The sequence below is a fragment of the Thamnophis elegans genome, chromosome 5, assembly GCF_009769535.1.
Source record: "Thamnophis elegans isolate rThaEle1 chromosome 5, rThaEle1.pri, whole genome shotgun sequence".
In the NCBI taxonomy this organism is placed as follows: Eukaryota; Metazoa; Chordata; class Lepidosauria; order Squamata; family Colubridae; genus Thamnophis; species Thamnophis elegans.
This window is the reverse complement of record NC_045545.1, coordinates 74,203,444-74,223,196: the sequence shown is the minus strand read 5'-3', so window position 1 is coordinate 74,223,196 and position 19,753 is coordinate 74,203,444. Positions and strand designations below refer to the sequence as shown.

At 40.0% G+C, this 19,753-nt stretch overlaps 1 protein-coding gene across 1 annotated transcript; it reads left to right on the top strand.

The window, feature by feature from the left end:
* Positions 1-2,714: 2,714 nt before the first annotated feature.
* On the top strand, positions 2,715-16,989 carry PIGT (phosphatidylinositol glycan anchor biosynthesis class T). The gene is made up of 12 exons (XM_032218362.1): positions 2,715-2,921; positions 4,535-4,712; positions 7,540-7,667; positions 8,483-8,583; positions 8,833-8,919; positions 10,000-10,087; positions 10,168-10,265; positions 10,544-10,709; positions 11,218-11,418; positions 13,575-13,740; positions 13,842-13,925; positions 15,531-16,989. Exons 1-12 carry the CDS (start codon positions 2,738-2,740, stop codon positions 15,781-15,783), a joined length of 1,734 nt encoding a protein of 577 aa, XP_032074253.1. The 5' UTR covers positions 2,715-2,737; the 3' UTR covers positions 15,784-16,989.
* Positions 16,990-19,753: the final 2,764 nt, after the last annotated feature.

The following is a 19,753-nucleotide window of genomic DNA, read 5'->3' as shown; positions in this document are numbered from 1 at the left end:
CTGTCCAGTTCTGGAGAACTGGCAGAAGAAATTTTGAGTAGTTTGGAGAAGTGGTAAATACCAGCTCTGACTGGCCCCGCCCCCATCTATTCTCTGCCTCCTGAATCCCAGCTGATCAGGAGGGAATGGGGATTTTGCAATAACCTTCCCCTGGAGTGGGATGGGAATGGAGATTTTACAGTATCCTTCCACCAAGCCATGCCCACCAAGCCATGCCACGCAGTGGTGGGTTTCTATTTTTTTTACTACTGGTTTGCTCATGTGCATGCGGCACTTCTGCGCATGCGCTGAAGTGTCTGGGCATATGGGCGGAGCCTCCCACTACCGCCACTACCGGTTCGCCCTATCCAGGCCAAAGCGGCAGAAACCCACCTCTGATGCCATGCCCACTAAGCCACACCCACAGAACAGTTAGTAAAAAAAATTAAATCCCACCACGGGTTCATTTCTTCTATTTTTGCCCAGCGAACAGCCTTCTATATTTTCTTCTACTTCCTTGAGTTGCAGACTGGCCTTCTTGGATATGCCCCCCCCCCCCACTGCCTCCACCCATTTTCACAATTCTGCATGCCTACACTTGAACTGCTTGGCAAGTCAAGGCAAACATTACCTTTCCCATCTCCTTTCTTTGTCTGAAAACAATTTGGCCAAGCCCAGATTCTTGTCCATTAATTCTTGTTAGCATTGAAATGCATGAACAAAGAAGTGGTTTTGCTTTTCTCCCTCTGTCCTCATACAATAATTGTGCAATACAAAAGGGAGCCCTTCATAACCACGGAGCCAATGCTAGATAGCTGCATGGATATGGTTTTCCTGATCCCATTCTCTCAAGCAGCAATGTTCAGAGAACTACATTTTCATATGTCCATGTTACACAGGAGTTTGTGATTATAAATTGCTATATTTGCCATAGTGGGCTACTTAAGCACAGAAATGTTTAAAATCTATTACTGTATTTAAAAAGTCAAGGGAAAACATGTGGTGTTTTTGCTATTGTTTTATATCTTTATATCTTTTGCTTATACAGAATGACATTCCAATATTCAAACTCTCCTTTCATCTCAACTTGTAGTGGCTTTATCTGAGCCCATGTAGTTTGCTCAGCTGCAAGATGGATGTGGTTTAACTATTTTTCCAAATTCTTAGTCCGGCACAAAAGCCTAGGATTTCCTGGAGATCTCCCATCCCAAATATTAACCAGACTCCTCCCTGCTGAGATGTTTCATAATAAACATGAAGATGACTTATCTCACAATAAGCAAGACTGGCTAGGCACCCTCTTTGCTATGACTGAAATTTGGAGCAGCGGTTTTCCAACATTTTAGTCTCAGGACACTTTGGCATTCTTAAAACTGTTTAAGGACCAGAAAGAGCTTTGGTTTACCCTAATTGGGACTGGCACCTCCATCCCTAAGCAAAGTCATCATCAAAATATCAGGTGACTGCCATGCTTAGTGACAGCAGCTCTGCCAGTTCCACTGGTGTCACTAAGCAACTCACCAGCAAATTTTAAAAGAAACATCATGGGAACAGTACGTATGACCTCTTGCCATCTTCCCCATTAAGTTTGCTCACTGAAAGCCACTGGGACAGTTGCAAATGGCAATCACATTACTGCAAGATGCTGCAATGATAGTAAAATGTGTGACAGTCAGAGGTGGTATTCAGCAGGTTCTGACCAATTCTGGAGAACTGGTAGCGGAAATTTTGAATAGTTTTGGAGAACCGGTAAATACCACCTTTATTGCCCCCCCCCCCCAATCTATTCTCTGCTTCCCGAGTTCCAGCTGATTGGGAGGGAATGGGGATTTTGAAGTATCCTTCCCCTGCGTGCCTACCAAGCCACGCCCACAAGAACTAGTAGTAATTTTTTTTGAATCCCACCACAGTTGACACCACAGTTGTTAGTTGCCAAGTGTCAGAAATGCAGTCACATGACTGTGGGGATACTGCAATGGTTGTGAGAAGATTGGTCATGTCGTTTTTTCCAGTACCATAAGTTCAAACTATCACTAAATGAAGGTCATTAAGTGAGGACTAATTGTATGAGGGTTACAGCTGTCAATATTTACTGATTAGAAATTAAAACAAAAAAAATGTAAAATATTTTTTTTATTTCACTTCTCTGACCCCCTAAAGGGATCTTGAAAAGAGGACACACTTCAGGACACACTTGAGAACTGATGATTGACAGCAAAGTTTCCCCCAACAGGCTTGTAGCAGTTCACAAAATCAAAGTTATTTGCCATATATTGAAGATATTTTCAAAAAAATTAAAAGAATGTCACATTGTTCTTTTTATTTGTTAAAATCATAGGGTTTTATAACAAATATATTACTTATCTTAATACCCAATGATTTAATACTATTATTTTTAAATAATTCGATAAATATTCCTCGATTGCATCCTTTTTATTTTTTTAATAAGGTAAAACATTGATAAATGTAACCTATACAAAACAAAAGCTCTTTTGGGGTCCTCCATAATTTTTAAAAGTGGGAAGTTAAGAAACACGGATTTAGAGCATTTGAGAGTTATCCTCACTCTGCGGACTCGGAATATTAAAAAAAAACAAAGGAGACACGTCGCTCTACAATTTTGTCTCTACGTTATCGGAATAAGAGGTCCTATTGGCTCCAGGGAGAAAGAGGGGCGGAGTCGTCGAAACTCGCCGGCTCTCCGTTAACCAGCTAGAGGCGGGCAGAGGCGGAGCTTCGTCTTCCTGGCGCGGCGAGAATGGAGGTGGCCGTCTCGCTGCTGGGCCTCCTGCTTTGGGCCTCGGGATCGGCGGAGAGCGCCGCCGAGCCCCCTCGGGACTCCCTGCGGGAAGAGTTGGTGCTGAGTCCGCTGCCTTCCGGCGACGTGGCCGCCACGTTCCAGTTCCGCACCCGCTGGGACTCGGACCTACAGCGTGGCGGCGGTAAGAGAGGAGCTGCCGCGGGGAGCTGGGAGGGTGGCAGAGCCTTTGGGAGAAGGGGGGTGGGTGCACAGGGCAGGTGGCTGCGAGCAACTGGCTCCGTTTGTGCATTCTGGGCACCCGAGGGGACGTTTTCCTGCCCTCGGAAAATCCTAGTTTGTAGGAAGAGGGAGCAGCTCGCCTGTCGGCTTCTTTCGAAAGGGATTTTAAGAAAAGCTCTCGATGCCCGTCCAGATTCTTCGCTCTCGAAATTCTCGACCAGCGGAGGGATTTAGGAATAGGAATGGAAATGGAATAGAAATGGAAATAGTAGAATAGAAATGGAATAGAATAGGAATGGAAATAGAAATAATAGAATAGAATAGGAATGGAAATGGAATAGAAATAGAAATAGTAGAATAGAAATGGAATAGAATAGAAATGGAAATAGAAATAATAGAATAGGAATGGGAAGAGAATAGGAATAGTAGAATAGAAATAGAATGAAATTGGAATAGAAATAGAAATAATAGAATAGAAACAGAATAGAAATAGAATAGAAAAGAAATAGAATGGAATAGCATAGGGAGAGGGATAAGGATTGGATTGAATTGAATTCTTTATTGGCCAAGTGTGATTGGACACACAAAAAATTGTCTTTGGTGCATATACTCTCAGTATACACAAAGAAAAAATAAAATAGAATACATTCCTCAAGAATGATAAGATACAACACTTAGTGATAGTCATAGGTTACTAATAAGAAATCAAATTATACCAGGAAACAAATAAAACAATATAAACGTTAAAGATACAAGCAACATGGTTATAGTCATAAGTGGGAAGAGATAAGCTACTAGGAAGGAAGAGAAGAATAATAGTAATAGAGTCTTAGTAGGTAATATGACAGTGTTGTGGAAATTAGTTGTTAAACAGAATGATGGCATTCGGGGGTGGGGGATAGGGAAACTGTCCTTGTATCTAGTTGTTGTGGTGTGAAGTGCCCTATAGTGTTCACTCCCATTTAAAACATTGGAAGAGGTGGCCTTGCAAGCTTGGCCGCTTAGGACCATGGTTTTTATTGATCCCAGTAATTATTTCAATGTTTGAAACAGCCGAGAGCTTCCTGTTTCCCGCAGTAGGTCGACTCCCTGTTGTAACTGGCGGCTTCTACCTAAAAAATGCCTTCTCCTCCAACTGGGCACCTTTCCCACCCTTTAGGTATGGGATAGGGTTTCTGGAGTGTGTGGTTGCAACCCCTCTGGAGGATGCCAGGTGACAGAAGGGGCTAGGGGTGAATCTATTTAATAGTCTGAACAATAGCAGCCATTGCTTTAACTGGAGGATAAATACCCCCAAAGGTATTTTTCAAAAGGCAACTGGACTTTCTTTGTTTTTCCTTGAAGACATTTTGCTTTTCTCATCCAAGATGCTTCTTCGGTTTGATGAGAAGTGAGGCATCTTCAAGGAAAAACAAAGTCCAAATGCCTTTTGAAAAAAAGCACCTTGACCGTGGGTGATTGAGAATCTCCATAGACATTTGCAGAAGGACAGATAAAAGGTGGGGCAGATAGGAGTGGAGGAGAAGGGATGCTATTCTCACTTTGCTTTCCCATTCCGTCTCCATTTTCTCCCAGTCTCCCATTATCGGCTGTTCCCTAAGGCTCTGGGCCAGCTTATTTCCAAATATTCAGTGCGCGAGTTACACCTCTCCCTCACTCAGGGCTTCTGGCGGACACGGAGCTGGGGACAACCCTACTTGCAAGCTCCTGCAGGTGCAGAACTTTGGGTCTGGTTCCAGGACACTGTCTCAGAGTAAGTAGGTTCACAGTCTCCATTCGTTTATGTACTTATTTGATTTACTTCTTTCCTGGGTAGGACTCCTCCAACTGATTTTTTTTTCTCAATAGAAAGCCTGTGAAGTAGGTTGAGCTAAAAGAAAGCTTCAATAAATCTAGTGAGTTACTGAACCTGGGCTTTATGGATCCTGATCTAAAGCTTTAGCCATTTGCTTTACATGGGCTGTGACAATTAAGAGCTAATATATAAAAGTGACCTCAGCCTTCCTTTTTTGCTTGGATACTTGTATTTGGTTATATATTTAAAGGCTAGTACAGAAATTATGGTTTCCATAAGTCTTCAGTCAATGGAAGCCTCTAAAAGGGCCATGGTAGATTTGTCTCACCATTTACAGATATGTCTGATTGGCTTCTATTAGTCTGACCATACGTACAGAGGATGGTGGAAAATATAATGTAATACATTCTAGAGAGCTGGGAAAGGCTTGATCCAATCGTCCATTATTCATGCCCACCATATGTGGGCATGAATTGCACATATATTAAATCATAATCAGTTTGGGGTACTTTTGGCTTATAGTGTTGTATGAATTCATCATGGGGGGGAGGGGAGTGCTACAGGTTTATAAATGATGGTTGATAGTTTGGCATGATATCACATGCTGATATCTTCTCTGCTTTTTCCACTAATGGTGTCTCTGATTTACTTGTGCAAATGGACAATAAAAAAAATCTGTTATTATAGTTGGCTGCTGAGGGAATGGCAACCCTATAGAAGGCCTTGGCTGACTGCAGTCCTAGGAACAGCTCTCTTTTCTGCAGGTGCAGTGAGGGAGAGGGAGAAAGAAAAAGGAAACTTTTATTTATTACCCGCCAATATAAGGCAAACATAATGCAGTATCCTCTGGTCATATTTGAGCCAAGGTGGCGCAGTGGTTAAATGCAGCAATGCAGGCTGACTGCTAGATCAGCAGTTCAGCGGTTCAAATCTCACCGGCTCAGGGTTGACTCAGCCTTCCATCCTTCCGAGGTGGGTAAAATGAGGACCCGGATTGTTGTTGGGGGCAATATGCTGACTCTGTAAACCGCTTAGAGAGGGCTGAAAGCCCTATGAAGCGGTATATAAAAATCTGCTATTGCTATTGCTATTTGGATTTCCATTACTTACAGTAATGTAAGTAAGTATTTAGTCAGCCACCAATTGTGCAAGTTCTCCCACTTAAAAAGATGAGAAAGGCCTGTAATTGACATCATAGGTAGACCTCAACAATGAGAGACAAAATGAGAAAACAAATCCAGACAATCACATTGTCTGATTTGGAAAGAATTTTTTTTGCAAATTATGGTGGAAAATAAGTATTTGGTCACCTACAAACAAGCAAGATTTCTGGTTCTCACAGACCTGTAACTTCTTCTTTAAGAGGCTCCTCTGTCCTCCACTCATTACCTGATTAATGGCACCTGTTTGAACTTGTTAGCAGTATAAAAGACACCTGTCCACAACCTCAACCAGTCACACTCCAAACTCCACTATGGTAAAGACCAAAGAGCTGTCGAAGGACACCAGAAACAAAATTGTAGACCTGCACCAGGCTGGGAAAACTGAATCTGCAATAGGCAAGCAGATTGATGTGAAGAAATCAACTGTGGGAGCAATAATTAGAAAATGGAAGACATACAAGACCACTGATAATCTCCCTCGATCTGGGGCTCCACGCAAGATCTCACCCCATGGGGTCAAAATGATCACAAGAACGGTGAGCAAAAATCCCAGAACCACACGGGGGAACCTAGTGAATTACCTGCAGAGAGCTGGGACTAACATAACAAAGGCTACCATCAGTAACACACTACACCGCCAGGGACTCAGATCCTGCAGTGCCAGACGTGTCCCCCTGTTTAAGCCAATATATGTTCGGGCCTGTCTGAAGTTTGCTAAAGAGCATTTGGATGATCCAGAAGAAGATTGGGAGAATGTCATATGGTCAGATGAAACCAAAGTAGAACTGTTTGGTAGAAACACAACTCATCGTGTTTGGAGGAAAGAGAATTCTGAGTTGCATCCAAAGAACACCATACCTACTGTGAAGCACGGGGGTGGCAACATCATGCTTTGGGGCTGTTTCTCTGCAAAGGGACCAGGACGACTGATCCGTGTACAGGAAAGAATGAATGGGACCACATATCGTGAGATTTTGAGTGCAAACCTCCTTCCATCAGCAAGGGCATTGAAGATGAAATGTGGCTGGGTCTTTCAGCATGACAATGATCCCAAACACACTGCCCGGGCAATGAAGGAGTGGCTTTGTAAAAAGCATTTCAAGGTCCTGGAGTGGCCTAGCCAGTCTCCAGATCTCAACCCCATAGAAAACCTTTGGAGGGAGTTGAAAGTCGGTGTTGCCCAGCGACAGCCCCAAAACATCACTGCTCTAGAGGAGATCTGCATGGAGGAATGGGCCAACATACCAGCAACAGTGTGTGCCAACCTTGTGAAGACTTACAGAAAATGTTTGACCTCTGTCATTGCCAACAAAGGGTATATAACAAAGTATTGAGATGAACTTTTGATATTGGCCAAATACTTATTTTCCACCATAATTTGCAAAAAAATTCTTTCCCAATCAGACAATGTGATTGTCTGGATTTGTTTTCTCATTTTGTCTCTCATAGTTGATAGGATTCTCTGCCACAAAAATAGCATTAAAATTATATGTAAATCTACAAATACAACTTAAAATTTTAAAGATGAAATTGCTTTAAATGTTTTAGTAAGTACATCTTTTAAATTTCAGATAACTCCTTCACAAACATATTACAATGCTTACTATGTTTTCTTTTTGTAGTGTTGACAAAGCTTGGAATGATCTTAGTAACATCCTCTCAGGAATATTCTGTGCCTCTTTGAACTTCATTGATTCTACCAACACAATCATCCCAACTGCATCCTTCAAACCCCTGGGACTGGTGAATAGTGAGTTAATATTTATTCATCAAATTTATTACTTATAGATATAAAGGGTCTTATAAAACAAATTCTATGGGTGTTCACCAAAGTCAATTAAAATTTAAGAGTAACATAAAAATAGTTTATTGAAAAGTGCTATTTAAAAAATCTGGGTTCTTGGATAATTGGAAAAAAATCATTACAGGTACTATGATTCTGGCAATTTACAATATAGAACATTGACATTCTTTGATTTAAAATAACATGCAGCACCCCCACCCCCAAAATGGAGCTAATAATTGTTAGAAAGCCACAAGGAACAAAAAGGGTTTTAACAGCTTTTGCAAGCCTCACTGAAAGTACTATTCAGCCTCTTTAGGAAGAGTTCTTGATTGAGTTATTGTAGTTGAGACATTTCCATTTTTCTCAAGCATTTTACAAACAGATATTGCTTTTTCAACAGTAGTTTCTCTTCTTTTCTCTCTTCATCCCCTCAATCCCCCAGGACTGATCTGAGGCATACAAGAAGTACAAGAAATCCAATCCATCAGCAACATAATAACCCACATACTATATGCTATTATAGGTGGGATGTCATTTACAGAAATAGTAAAAAAGGAAGAGGCTAAAGGTTGACTAGATTTCAATAATAGTCAAACTGTAGATATCTTCAGTATACACTTGGAATCATGTATATATACCGGGGATAGGCATATGTCTGTAAACCTTCTCATGTAGGTGTCCCCTGCTTGGGGCTTCTGAGTGTGCTGGACTTTTAATTCCCATAATCCCTAGCAAAATCCAAGTTTGGGAAGGTTCTAATCTTTGGCTCCCTCGTTCAGTAACAGATCATCGTTTCCTACGATATGCTGTCTTGCCCCGTGAAGTTGTATGCACTGAAAATCTCACACCCTGGAAGAAGCTGTTGCCTTGCAGCTCAAAGGTGAGACGTGTGTTAGCTGCAGTAGTTCAGCCTTAAAGCAGCAGCATGTCCTTTGACCCCTGGAATTCTTTCATTCTTGTAAATATTACTTGGTTATCTGCAACATCGCTTCAGGGGTTTTGTCTCTTCTTTGATGGGTATGTGTAACTTGGAATTGTACCATAATATCATATGTACATACAGTAATTGCATAGTTCCTAAACTTATTTTGGATTCTGCAGGAAAAAAAGGTTTCCTTTTATTTTCCAGGCTGGCCTGGCTGCTCTGCTGAAGGCTGAGAGACTATTCCATAGCAGTTACCACTCCCAGGCTGTGCACATCCGTCCCATCTGCAGGGTGGGTTTTTGGATGTTTGGTTCATCTGTCTGCTGAAAAAGTTGAGGACAGAATGCTCAAGACTGATAATGCTGAATCTATAGTCTTACTTCCCTAATACAGTAGAAGGTGGTCCTCTTAAAATGTAATATTTTTTTTTTAAAAAGGGTAAATCAGTCCAAATGTTTAACTCATTTGGCACCCTATTATCACCATCATCAACCTGATATCTTTGAAAATCACAAGAACAACACTTTGCTTGTGATCCACAGCAATTGGTATTTAGTGGCAGTTGCCTCTTAACTCCTGAGGTAAAATATAACCTTCATAAGCAGGAATGACTGATAAGCCTAACATCCACAAAATTATATGCCAATTCCCTTTTAAATTTCCAAGTCGATGGTCATTGCTATATTTGCATCCTCCGGTTATGGGATTTACTGTGAACTAGATTCAGAAGAATTTGCTTTTATCTGACCTGAATCTTCCACCATCAACTTCGTTGACTGAGGAGTCTTTGGAGTTCTCTGAGCTTTGTTGTTTGCTTGCGAACATTTCATTATCTGACTAGGTAACATTATCAGTGCCATGCATTGACTGACTCAGTGATCCAAAGCTTTGCCTCAGCTATTAAGTTGGGTTTTCTTATTTGTTTTGGTGGTGTGTTTATAAGAGTTTTATTAGATGTTGGAGTGCATAGATATCAGGAGTAAAGCACTGGCTGCCATGATGGTGACTGTTTTCCAACAGCAAAAGTACCACCAACTAACATATACCCCTATTTAAATCCAGGCTGAATAAAAGACTGATTCTGAAAAATTAAAACTGGCAATGAGGAAGTTTAGCAAAAAGTTCCAAGCAGTTATATTGGGGCTCTTAAGAACCAAAAGAAGAATGTTATCCCTGTATATCTTTATGTTGGATATGAGTTCTTATTTATATGTCTTAGGATTTCCCAATATTGTAAAATTTGTTTTGCTGGCATATTTACAAGCAGATTACTCTAGGAATTTTGGGAAGAATCTTCAGATTATTATAGTCTTTTAACATGTTGACTTTTTAAAATGTGGGTATTTTTCTCCCTTTGCCTTTTTCTTTCAGGACAAATCTTGTCTGAGCTTATCTTGGGAACTCAGGCAGATCCTCACTGTTGTCTTTGATAGTTTTGCCAGTGCCCAGGGAAAGAAAGGTAACTCAGGCTACTGTCTCTGTATTGGTACTGTTGGCTGGATTCATCTCTTAGTTGATCTTGTGTCTTTCTCTCTTTAGACTGGTCGCTCTTAAAAATTTTCTCTCGTACCCTCACTGAAGCTTGTCCTCTGGCGTCTCAAAGCAAGGTTTATGTTGATATTTCCAGCAAAACCAAGGTAACTTTTTTTTGTCAACCTTGTTTGAATATAGTTGTAACATTAATAAGCTGGGCACTATTTTTTTAAAAATTTGAATAAGAAAGACTTTAAAAAATCAGGAATTGCGAGGTGGATGCCACTGGAGAGGACAAGACTTGTTTTGTTGAGGCTTTAGACTTTTGAGTGGTTCCTTTAGGTAAAATAGGAAGGAGGTGTTGAGCATGTTTTCGCGAGGTGTGGTATGATGAGGATGTCATATGTTGGCACAAAGCAAATGAGTGTGCTTATATTCACAGGCACAAGAGTTCCTGGAGGTTTCCCCAACTCCTTTATCTGTCTATGAGGGATCAGTCCAGGGAGACAGGAGAACCTATGCAGTCTATGACCTTCTGAATCCAACACTCTTCAACACATCTCGCAACCTCAATGTGTTATTGAAATGGAAACGGCCTCAAGATAATTGTGAGTGATCAGTGATTTCCTGGCTATTTTATTAATAGCATAAATTAGACCATTGCACTGTGTCAATTAAATCTCTTAACTAGGACTAATACTTAATTAGTCCTCACACACTCCCATGGCCTATTACTTTAGAGCTTAATTTTATCCATATTTATTTTATCCATATTTCAAAATATTCTTTATTTTGAAGTGGGACAGCAGTACAAACTCTGGTAGTATTCCCAACCATCCGGGGGGAATTTCTTTAAAGAGACAATACAAAAGCGCTAGAAATTCAAAGAAGTGTTCATTGTCCTCTCATATAAAAGTGTCTAAATCATCAAGCAGTGATTTGGTCACATATTATAAAAAGCAGGAAACAATAGTCCTTGCTTCCAATAGGCAAACAATGGGGAAATCCTATGTAAGTTTTAAAAAATTGAGTTTTTCTTCTGAGGTATTGCTTTAGGTGTATTTCATTTGATTCAGGTGCTGAAGCTGAGTTTCTAACTTGTCTGTTTTCCTTCAGTGGGCTTGGCAGTACCGGTGCTTCATGCTCAGCGCTATGTGAGTGGTTATGGTCTCCAGACAGGAGAAATCAGCACTCTTGTGTATAACACACATCCATATCGAGCTTTCCCAGTCCTTCTGCTAGAGACTGTGCCCTGGTACCTACGGCTCTACATTCATACCTTGACCATTATTACTAAAGGAAAGGAAAATAAACCAAGTAAGATAGAAATTCACTCTAATACATGTTTCTTCTAATCCTTTTCTTTTTAGAAAGAGAAATCCTTTGGAAGAGAACAGTGGAAATGCAGAATTGTTGCTCAGTTTTTCCTTTGCTCCACAACCTATTTGTATCCATTGGTACTTAGATCTAGAGGTTTGCCCAAGATTACCATCCACCTTTAGTGATGATTGTTACAATTTTCGGAATGTTGGAAGTGATCTCTGGACTTGAAATCCACACTTGTTTAAATCACAGTTGTATATTGTTTCAAAGAGAATCTCTGACACAATTATTCTGATTCATATAAACAAAAACTATCAATGGAGCAAAGAGAGTAATGTGCAGAGCCATTATTTGGGTTTTACTTTCTGAGCCCCAGTTTAGCAATCTCTGCATGTAATTATTCCATTACATATTTATTTGCATCTAGCCATAAATTTCTGATTTATAATCCCAGAACAAAGAATTAGGGTGGGTAAATGTATTCATTCCAATTGTATCAAAACTGCTGATCAAGCAGGAAGCCTCAGCAAGATTAAAGGCAAAGTTATTTATTTACAATATTTATGGTCTACCTCAGTGAATAGATGGGATGATGTACAGCAAAGTTACATATAGGGAAAAAAAACAAAATACAATGTACAGTTATTAAAAACCTCAGTATATAACTAAAGAACCATATAAATGTCCAATAATTTAATTGCCCTAATAATCAAATATTGGTGTTCTGACAGGGTTATTTTATTAAGTCTGGTGGCACATTTTGTTCCAGACATAACTTGTATCGGATACAGGTAACTGTCCTGGTAAGGTTGAAAGTGATGCATGAGCTGAAGGGCTTCCCTGACCACAACTTTTGCTATTTAAACAAGAAGCCTCCAGCTTATAAACCACCACCACCACTCAGCATTATTCACAGGATCAGTGTTCTTTGATTGCACTGATATCTTTTGATGACAAGCAACTCCATTTTGTTAGATCTAATCCAAGCTACCTTTCATTCAAATGGACGTAATGGCTCAGTGGCTAAGACGCTGAGTTGTCGATCAGAAAGGTTGGCAATTCAGCAGTTCCAATCCCTAGCGCATCAAAACATTTAAAAATGCAAGTAGAAAAATAGGGACCACCTTTGGTGGGAAGGTAACAGCGTTCTGTGTGCCTTCGGCATTTAGTCATGCCAGCCACATGACTATGGAGACGTCTTCAGACAGCGCTGGCTCTTTGGCTTTTAAACAGAGATGAGCACTGCCCCCTAGAATTGAGAACGACTAGCACAAATGTGCGAGGGGGACCTTTACCTTACTTTCATTTGATCCAGATCACAGCATTCAGACATTGATTCAGAATTTTGACAGCATCTGCAATGCAGCATTAACGTAGCAATATATAACTTTGAGTGACATTAGCATTTTGATGATGCCTCAGTCCAAATTGCTGAATGACCTCCCCCAAGCAGTTTCATGTAGATATTAAACTATGTAGGTAGGGGAGAGCAACAAGTTCTGAGGCAGCCCACATTGGCATTCATAAGAGCTTGAGAGCTTCCACACGGGATTATCAGCTTGGAACCACTGATTGAGGTGGGCTTGGAAATTGTTGTAATGCTGTGCCCACAACTCCCAATGACCCAGAAGGATACTAAACCATAGTTAATGAAATTTTTAAAAATATAAAAAATAATACACGGGTGAAACAATTTGTGGTTACTAGCACAATAGAGGATATCCATTTTGATAACTACAGTAATTTGCTATATAACATGATTGCTTTGGGTTTGACCTGTATTGATTTTATCAGTATCTTTATACATTTTCTTAGGACAATTAACACATCATTTTTTAAAGAATTAAAAATAAAAATAAGTTGCCTGTTACTTTGGAAATAAGCCCCACTGTATTCTGTTTGGCTTTTTAGCCAGCCATTGCAGTCCTGTATTGGATTTGTTTTTTCACAAATGAATTAAAATGTTTAATCAGAATCCCAAGGATTCTGATTACGTTCCAAAGTGTTAAAGTGGAGCAGTGTGATCTGCTCTGCAAAGGTGGTGTGGAGATCATCTGGGCGTAAGCAAGAAGATTCTTCAGTGTATTTATATGAACCTCAAGGAAGGATTTTGTTTATCTGAAATGCTGATTGTATTTCTTTGGTATTAGGTTATATACATTATCAGCCAGCAAAGGACCGAAAGCGTCCCCATTTCCTGGAAATGTTGATTCAGTTACCAGCAAACTCTGTCACCAAGATCAATATCCAGTTTGAGAGAGCCTTGCTGAAGTGGACTGAATACACACCTGATCCCAACCATGGCTTTTATGTGAGGTAAATGGGGACAGTCTGTGCTCCATCCCTTTGACTTCTTGTCTGCTTCTCTTCCTGAAGGGTCTTTTAACCTTAATTTTCTTTCTTTCTCTGGTTTTTAGCCCATCTGTCTTAAGTGCCCTAGTGCCAAGCACCATTGCCATAAAAGAGGAAGATGAAGATACAAAACCACTTTTTGCTTCACTGTGAGTCCCTAAACCTTGGCAAATGAAGGAGGGTGGAAAGTGGGAAATGTGTAGAGTTGACATTGCTGCTTTATGTAGTGCTATTGAACATGGGAAGCTGCTTACACCAGCTTCCATTGTTTGGCCATTTAGTCATTACCCGTTCCATTCTCCCCAAGACATTTTTTGCCTATTCTTCTCAGCTCGATTAGGTATACCAGACCAGGAAGGCTAAAACTACTTTTATTGAGATTGGCTATAACAACAAAATCTTGTAACTTTGTGATTACGATCATAAGAAGTGAATAGTACCACTTTATACTGCACTAGTATGGCCACACTTAGAATACTGTGCCCATTTCTTGTCACCATGACACAAAAGAGATGCTGAGAGCCTAGAAAGAGTGCAGAGAAGAGCAACAAAGATGCTAAGAGAAAAACAAAGATCATGTGGAGACTAAACCATACAGTGAATGGCTAAGGGAACTAACCTAACAAAGAGAAGGCTTAGTGGGGAAGGCTTAACCATCTTCAAATATTTGAATGGGTGTCCTAGGGAAGAGTGGATCAATTTATTCTCCATAGCACCTAAGGATAGGAGAAGTAATAGAGGACGATCCAACCTGGAATTAAGGAAAAAAGTCCTGATAGTGGAAAAAATTGATCAGTGGAACTGCTTGCCTCCTGAAGTTGTGGGTGATCCATTGCTGGAGGTTTTCAAGAAAGGATTGGATAACCATTTGTCCAGGAAGGAATAAGGATTTGGGGTTTGGACTAAAAGACCCCCAAGGTCCCTTCCACACCTATGATTCTATGACTTCCAATGACAGCAACTATGACTGCAGAGATTTATCATTTGTAAGCATTGCAGTCATGGTTTGCAACTGCTTTGCTTAGTAATGGAAATTCCAGTTCCAATTTTCATTGTAAGTCAAAATCATCTACCTTTATGGAGGGTTTCAGATTGGATAAGGTTGACAGCAACAGTATGTAGTTTCTTAAGCACTTATTCCCCCACCCCCCCCCATTCTAATTGGGATCACCAGCACTTGAATTTGGAAGCCTTCTTCCATGCAACAGTGCACGTGATCTGTCACTTAAGTATTTTCTTTGCTGCTGAAGTAAGATCATACTTGCAGGAATCATTATCTTCATATAAGTGGGAATGTTATGCCCTTCATATGTGTAATTCTATTTGAATGCTAATACCTTGTAAAGTAAATGTCCAATTCCTGAATGAAGCCTCATCCTAAACATTTATGGTAGTTTATGCATGCTAAAGCACTGGGCACAGCTAAAAAAACCAAAGTCTTTTGACAGAAAAAAGTTATATACTGTATATTTAATCTTCCTCAGCCAGTGGCCCTATCTCCCTCACCATAACAGATCTCAGAAGCTATGGGATCATACCCGGTTAGGAAATGGCTGGAGGACTACCTATGAATTCCAGGACTACTGGATTCCAGATAGCAAAGTTGAAATGCATGTCGGAAGAACGCAGTGATTTATCAGTTCTATAATCTGTAAAGAAAACTTCATTGGTCACCAGAAGTTGGGCTGGATTCAAAAATACCTTTATCTTCACCTCTGATTTTAAACTTCTGATTATTTTTTTTAATTTCCCAGATTTCCTTCCTTTGATGGCTCCAGCTATTTTGTACGTCTCTACACTGAACCCCTCCTGGTGAATCTGCCAACACCAGATTTTAGCATGCCATATAATGTGATCTGCCTGACTTGCACTGTAGTAGCTGTGTGTTATGGCTCCTTTTACAATCTTCTGACCAGAACATTCCATGTGGAAGAACCTAAGAAGGGAGGCCTAGCCAAGCTACTGGCAAACATAATTCGTAAAATAAGAGGTGTACCACCTCTCTGAGGACAGCTGGTGCATGTACTTCTGAAAGCTTTAGGACTCTCCAGCTAAGAAATGAAGGGCCAACTTGTGAGAAGGTAGATGGTTGAAGCAGGGTACCTTTTGCAAGACTTAATTTATTTTCTTGTTACGGATTGTTATTCATGGTTGTTGAATAGCTTCCTTCATTGCTGATCTCAGGACTGTAAATAAAAATGCCCAGGGGATAAGCTTACTCTCTTGAAGATGTTTACATTATCTGGAAAGACAACTTCAAATAAGCCAGAATTGCTCTTGACTTTTTATCTCCTTGGTTTTGGTAAAGTAGAACCACTCCTATCTCATTAGCTAATTTACTTCAATTGCCCTGTATACATACTGAGCTTGCACCTTTTAATTGCCATTTGCAACAACTGAAGACAGAATTTTTTGAGAGCAATGCATCAACGCTGTGTTGGTGGACGTAAGAAAGAAAAAACACATAAACCAAATATTAAATACATAGATTTGTGCTTGAGGGCATTCTGCATACATATTAAATTTTGGCAAATTGCTATTTTAGAGGAAAAAACAATTTGAAGCACACTGATGCAACTATCACTGGAGAATGCAGCTTTTAGAAATCTCCATAACAGTTTGTGACTTAAGAGCATGAGCGACCTGGACAAAGAATACTTTAAAACACAACAAACCATGGTGCTGGACTAGTGATACCCACAGGATTTAGATTAAGATGATAATCTAAATTGGGAAATGAACGCTGTTTGTATGCAAACAAAAATTGTTTTAAAAGGTTTCAATGTACAAGTGGTATTAAGGTCTTCATAAAGATCATTATTTTAATCAGTCTTCCATGTACCATACTGCCTGATAGTCAAGCAAAAATTTCAGATGAGTGAACCCATAGAAATCCATGCAAGATAAGGAAATTGGTCAAGGGATAGATTAGAAAACTTACAATTTTTTATCCCATGTCCACCAATCCAATCTGAAAGATACTGTTATTTTGGTTGATGATGAAAAGCTAAGGAGAATCAGACTTGGATTGTACTTGGATGAGAGAATACCTAGTCTGTAAATTAGACTGAGAAGTTGAAAAAGCATTCTAGAAAAAAGCAGTGGAAAGCACTTTTGCTAGATTGCAAAGAAAACTGCAAGTATGTACAGTGGTGATAAAGTTTGTGCATAGCTAAAATGATTCTGATTAAAGATGCAACACCCAAAACAGTACACTGTCTCATCTTTATTGACCTCTGATTTAAATATTGTTCACTGTTCATGTCCAGAAGCTGAGGGGGACTCTGTAGAGAGGAAGAAACTCACACTAAATCTGAGTCCTATGCGTTCTAAATCCTCCCAGATCTGGAGACTTTCTCACATGATCCAACACAGTGGGCATGCTCCAGGTCCCTTCTGTTAAGCAACATCCTTTGATGGAACCAAAAGACACATCATCTCTGCCATGGTGCCTTCCCTTTGGAACAGCATACACCTGTGATCCAGATGGCCTACATCTTGCTGGCCTTTTGTGAAGCACTTCCACTTGGGTGTTGGACAATGATATTAGTCTTTAAGAGATGATTAGGCAAGATACATGACAGGCCTCAGAGGCAATGAGCTTTTAGGCTGCTTTGTTTGATCCTGTTTGCTGTTTTGATCAGATATTAGCTGCCTAGAGCTGCAATTCCAGTTGGATAGCTATCTGAATTGAATCTACAAATAAATATTGAAAAATGTGATCTTTGGTCCAGAAAAAAATTAAATCTCTCTTCAATTTTAAAATGCATTCAGATTTTTTTATTCTTTCCAAAATAATAATCTGAAAGGCAAATTGCTAGCCATGGACTACTCTTAATGAGTTTCAAAGAAAGTTCATTACTATTATTAACAATGGATCTACTTTGTATGTTCTATAATCTAATATGAATTTACATATTTAAAACCATATAAATTTTTGCTATTACCTTGTTACAAAGGCAATTTATTTGAACATTGATTTATTCTATTTGCTGATCCTACTGCTACCACATTGGGGTTCAGATTATTGAATTTATGACTGGATCACTCTGCAAGGAGGCATATTGTCTTTTTGTTTAGTTCTCTAACAATTAGGTCATTTAAAAACGATTAAGATACTTATATGAACAATTGAATTTATTATATTTCTATGCCACCCTTTTCCCAGAAGGGACTCAGGGTGGCTCACAACCCAAGTCCGGGGGGGGGGGGGGATAGGGGATACAAATAGGGGAAAAAACATAGACAAACAATACCACAATTTTAAAAACAACTCAACAGGCACACCATTCAAGCGGGGACAGGAACAGGTCCGACTCAAGGTTGACTCAGTCTTCCAAGCTTTGTCTTTCTATTCAATTAATATTTGAAAATGGCATTTAACTATTTAATGCAATGAAATAAACCCAATTATTCCTTCCCTGGTATTTGAAATGTAGTATATATATATATTTTAAAAAAAATCTTATGAAAGGTATAACTGCACAAAAATTGAACCTAAGAATGAGCAAGCTATACAATTTGCAAATCACAATGCTGAGTCTCAAAGCTGGTAGGCAAATCATACAAGGGCCTCCATTAGAGCGACATAAATTTGCTGGATTTCAATATGCCACAACGAGATCACAGACTTTCTTTTTGACAGTTCCCATCTAACTCAAATGCTTTCACCAGATTCTCAAGCTTAAATAAAGTACTACTAAGCACTCCCATTTCTGTGGGTGGCGAGGAAGGGTGTCTGTGTAAAGACAAGATAAAGCCCTTATATAGCGTGCACATATTTATTTGATAAGTAAATACAAAAACAGTCTTTCAGCCTAGCAGTCTCATTATAAGCCATTCCACACACACAACATAAGGGGTCTCAATCTCCATTCCAATAAAAATAACAAAAAAAAACCCAACAATAAACCAAACGAATGAAGCAATCATTAACAATCAAATGTCCCTTTAAACAAAGCGATTAGTATTGCTTTCTCTCCCGTACAGCCAAGGGGCAAAGTTCATAGGACTCCCGCATCGATTTCAGGTCCACAATTAAATCCTTCGGGATTGGGTGGCCTATAAATTTTATTAATAAATAAATTTTATTAATAAATGAGACAGATATTTTTCAGCATTTCTGAAAAAGTCAAAGGCTTCTGCGAATAAAAATATTTCTGTGAAGACTATAAGTAAAAGTAGTTTTCTCCTGATTTGCTATCTTTCTGCCTGCAAGTGTGGACTCCTCTACTTAGATTCTGAATTAACAGAAAAACAGAGTTGGAAGGGACCTTGAAGGTCACCTAGTCCATCCCCCCCCCCCCATCCTCAAGCAGGAAACCCTACACCATTTCTGACAGGGGGCAGTACAATCTCTTCTTGAAAGCTTTCACAATTTCTGAAGGCATCTTCTGTTCCATGGGTTGATTGTTCTCACTGTCTGAAAATTTCTCCTTATTGAAATTTTCCTTTGCTCCCCTTCCACTTCAAATTCTGGCCGCAGCCCCAGACAGAACGGATCTTTCCAGGGAACTGACTCCCTTTACCGTATTGCGGATGAGAGCATTTTCGCCGCCGCCACTGAACGAGGCAAGGAAAGAAAAGCGGGGAACCGGCTTCACTTTCGTCATCACAGTAGCGCAGCCGTGCCCCCCACCCGCCCACTTCGCCTTCGAAGTCCGTTGCCTGCCGCATTCCAGTCCTTATTTTCCAACCAGCTTCCCTCCTCCTCCTCTTCCCTGCAGGCCGCACAGTATTTATAATGCATCTTAGGCTTCCAGCCTAACGAAGAGGACCTTTCCGCCTTGTCAGATCGAGCACGGTGAGGGTTGTCTACAGCAATGCCTGCTCGGAACGCCCCTTGATGCTTGGGAACAGCTCGGCAGTTTCTGTAGCAGAAGAGAAACAGTGGAATGAAAGGCTCGCGCGGAAAGCCGAAATCTAATCCAGGCTTCCAAGGAGAAGCCGAATCGCGAGCGCTGTGAAGAGGGAAAAA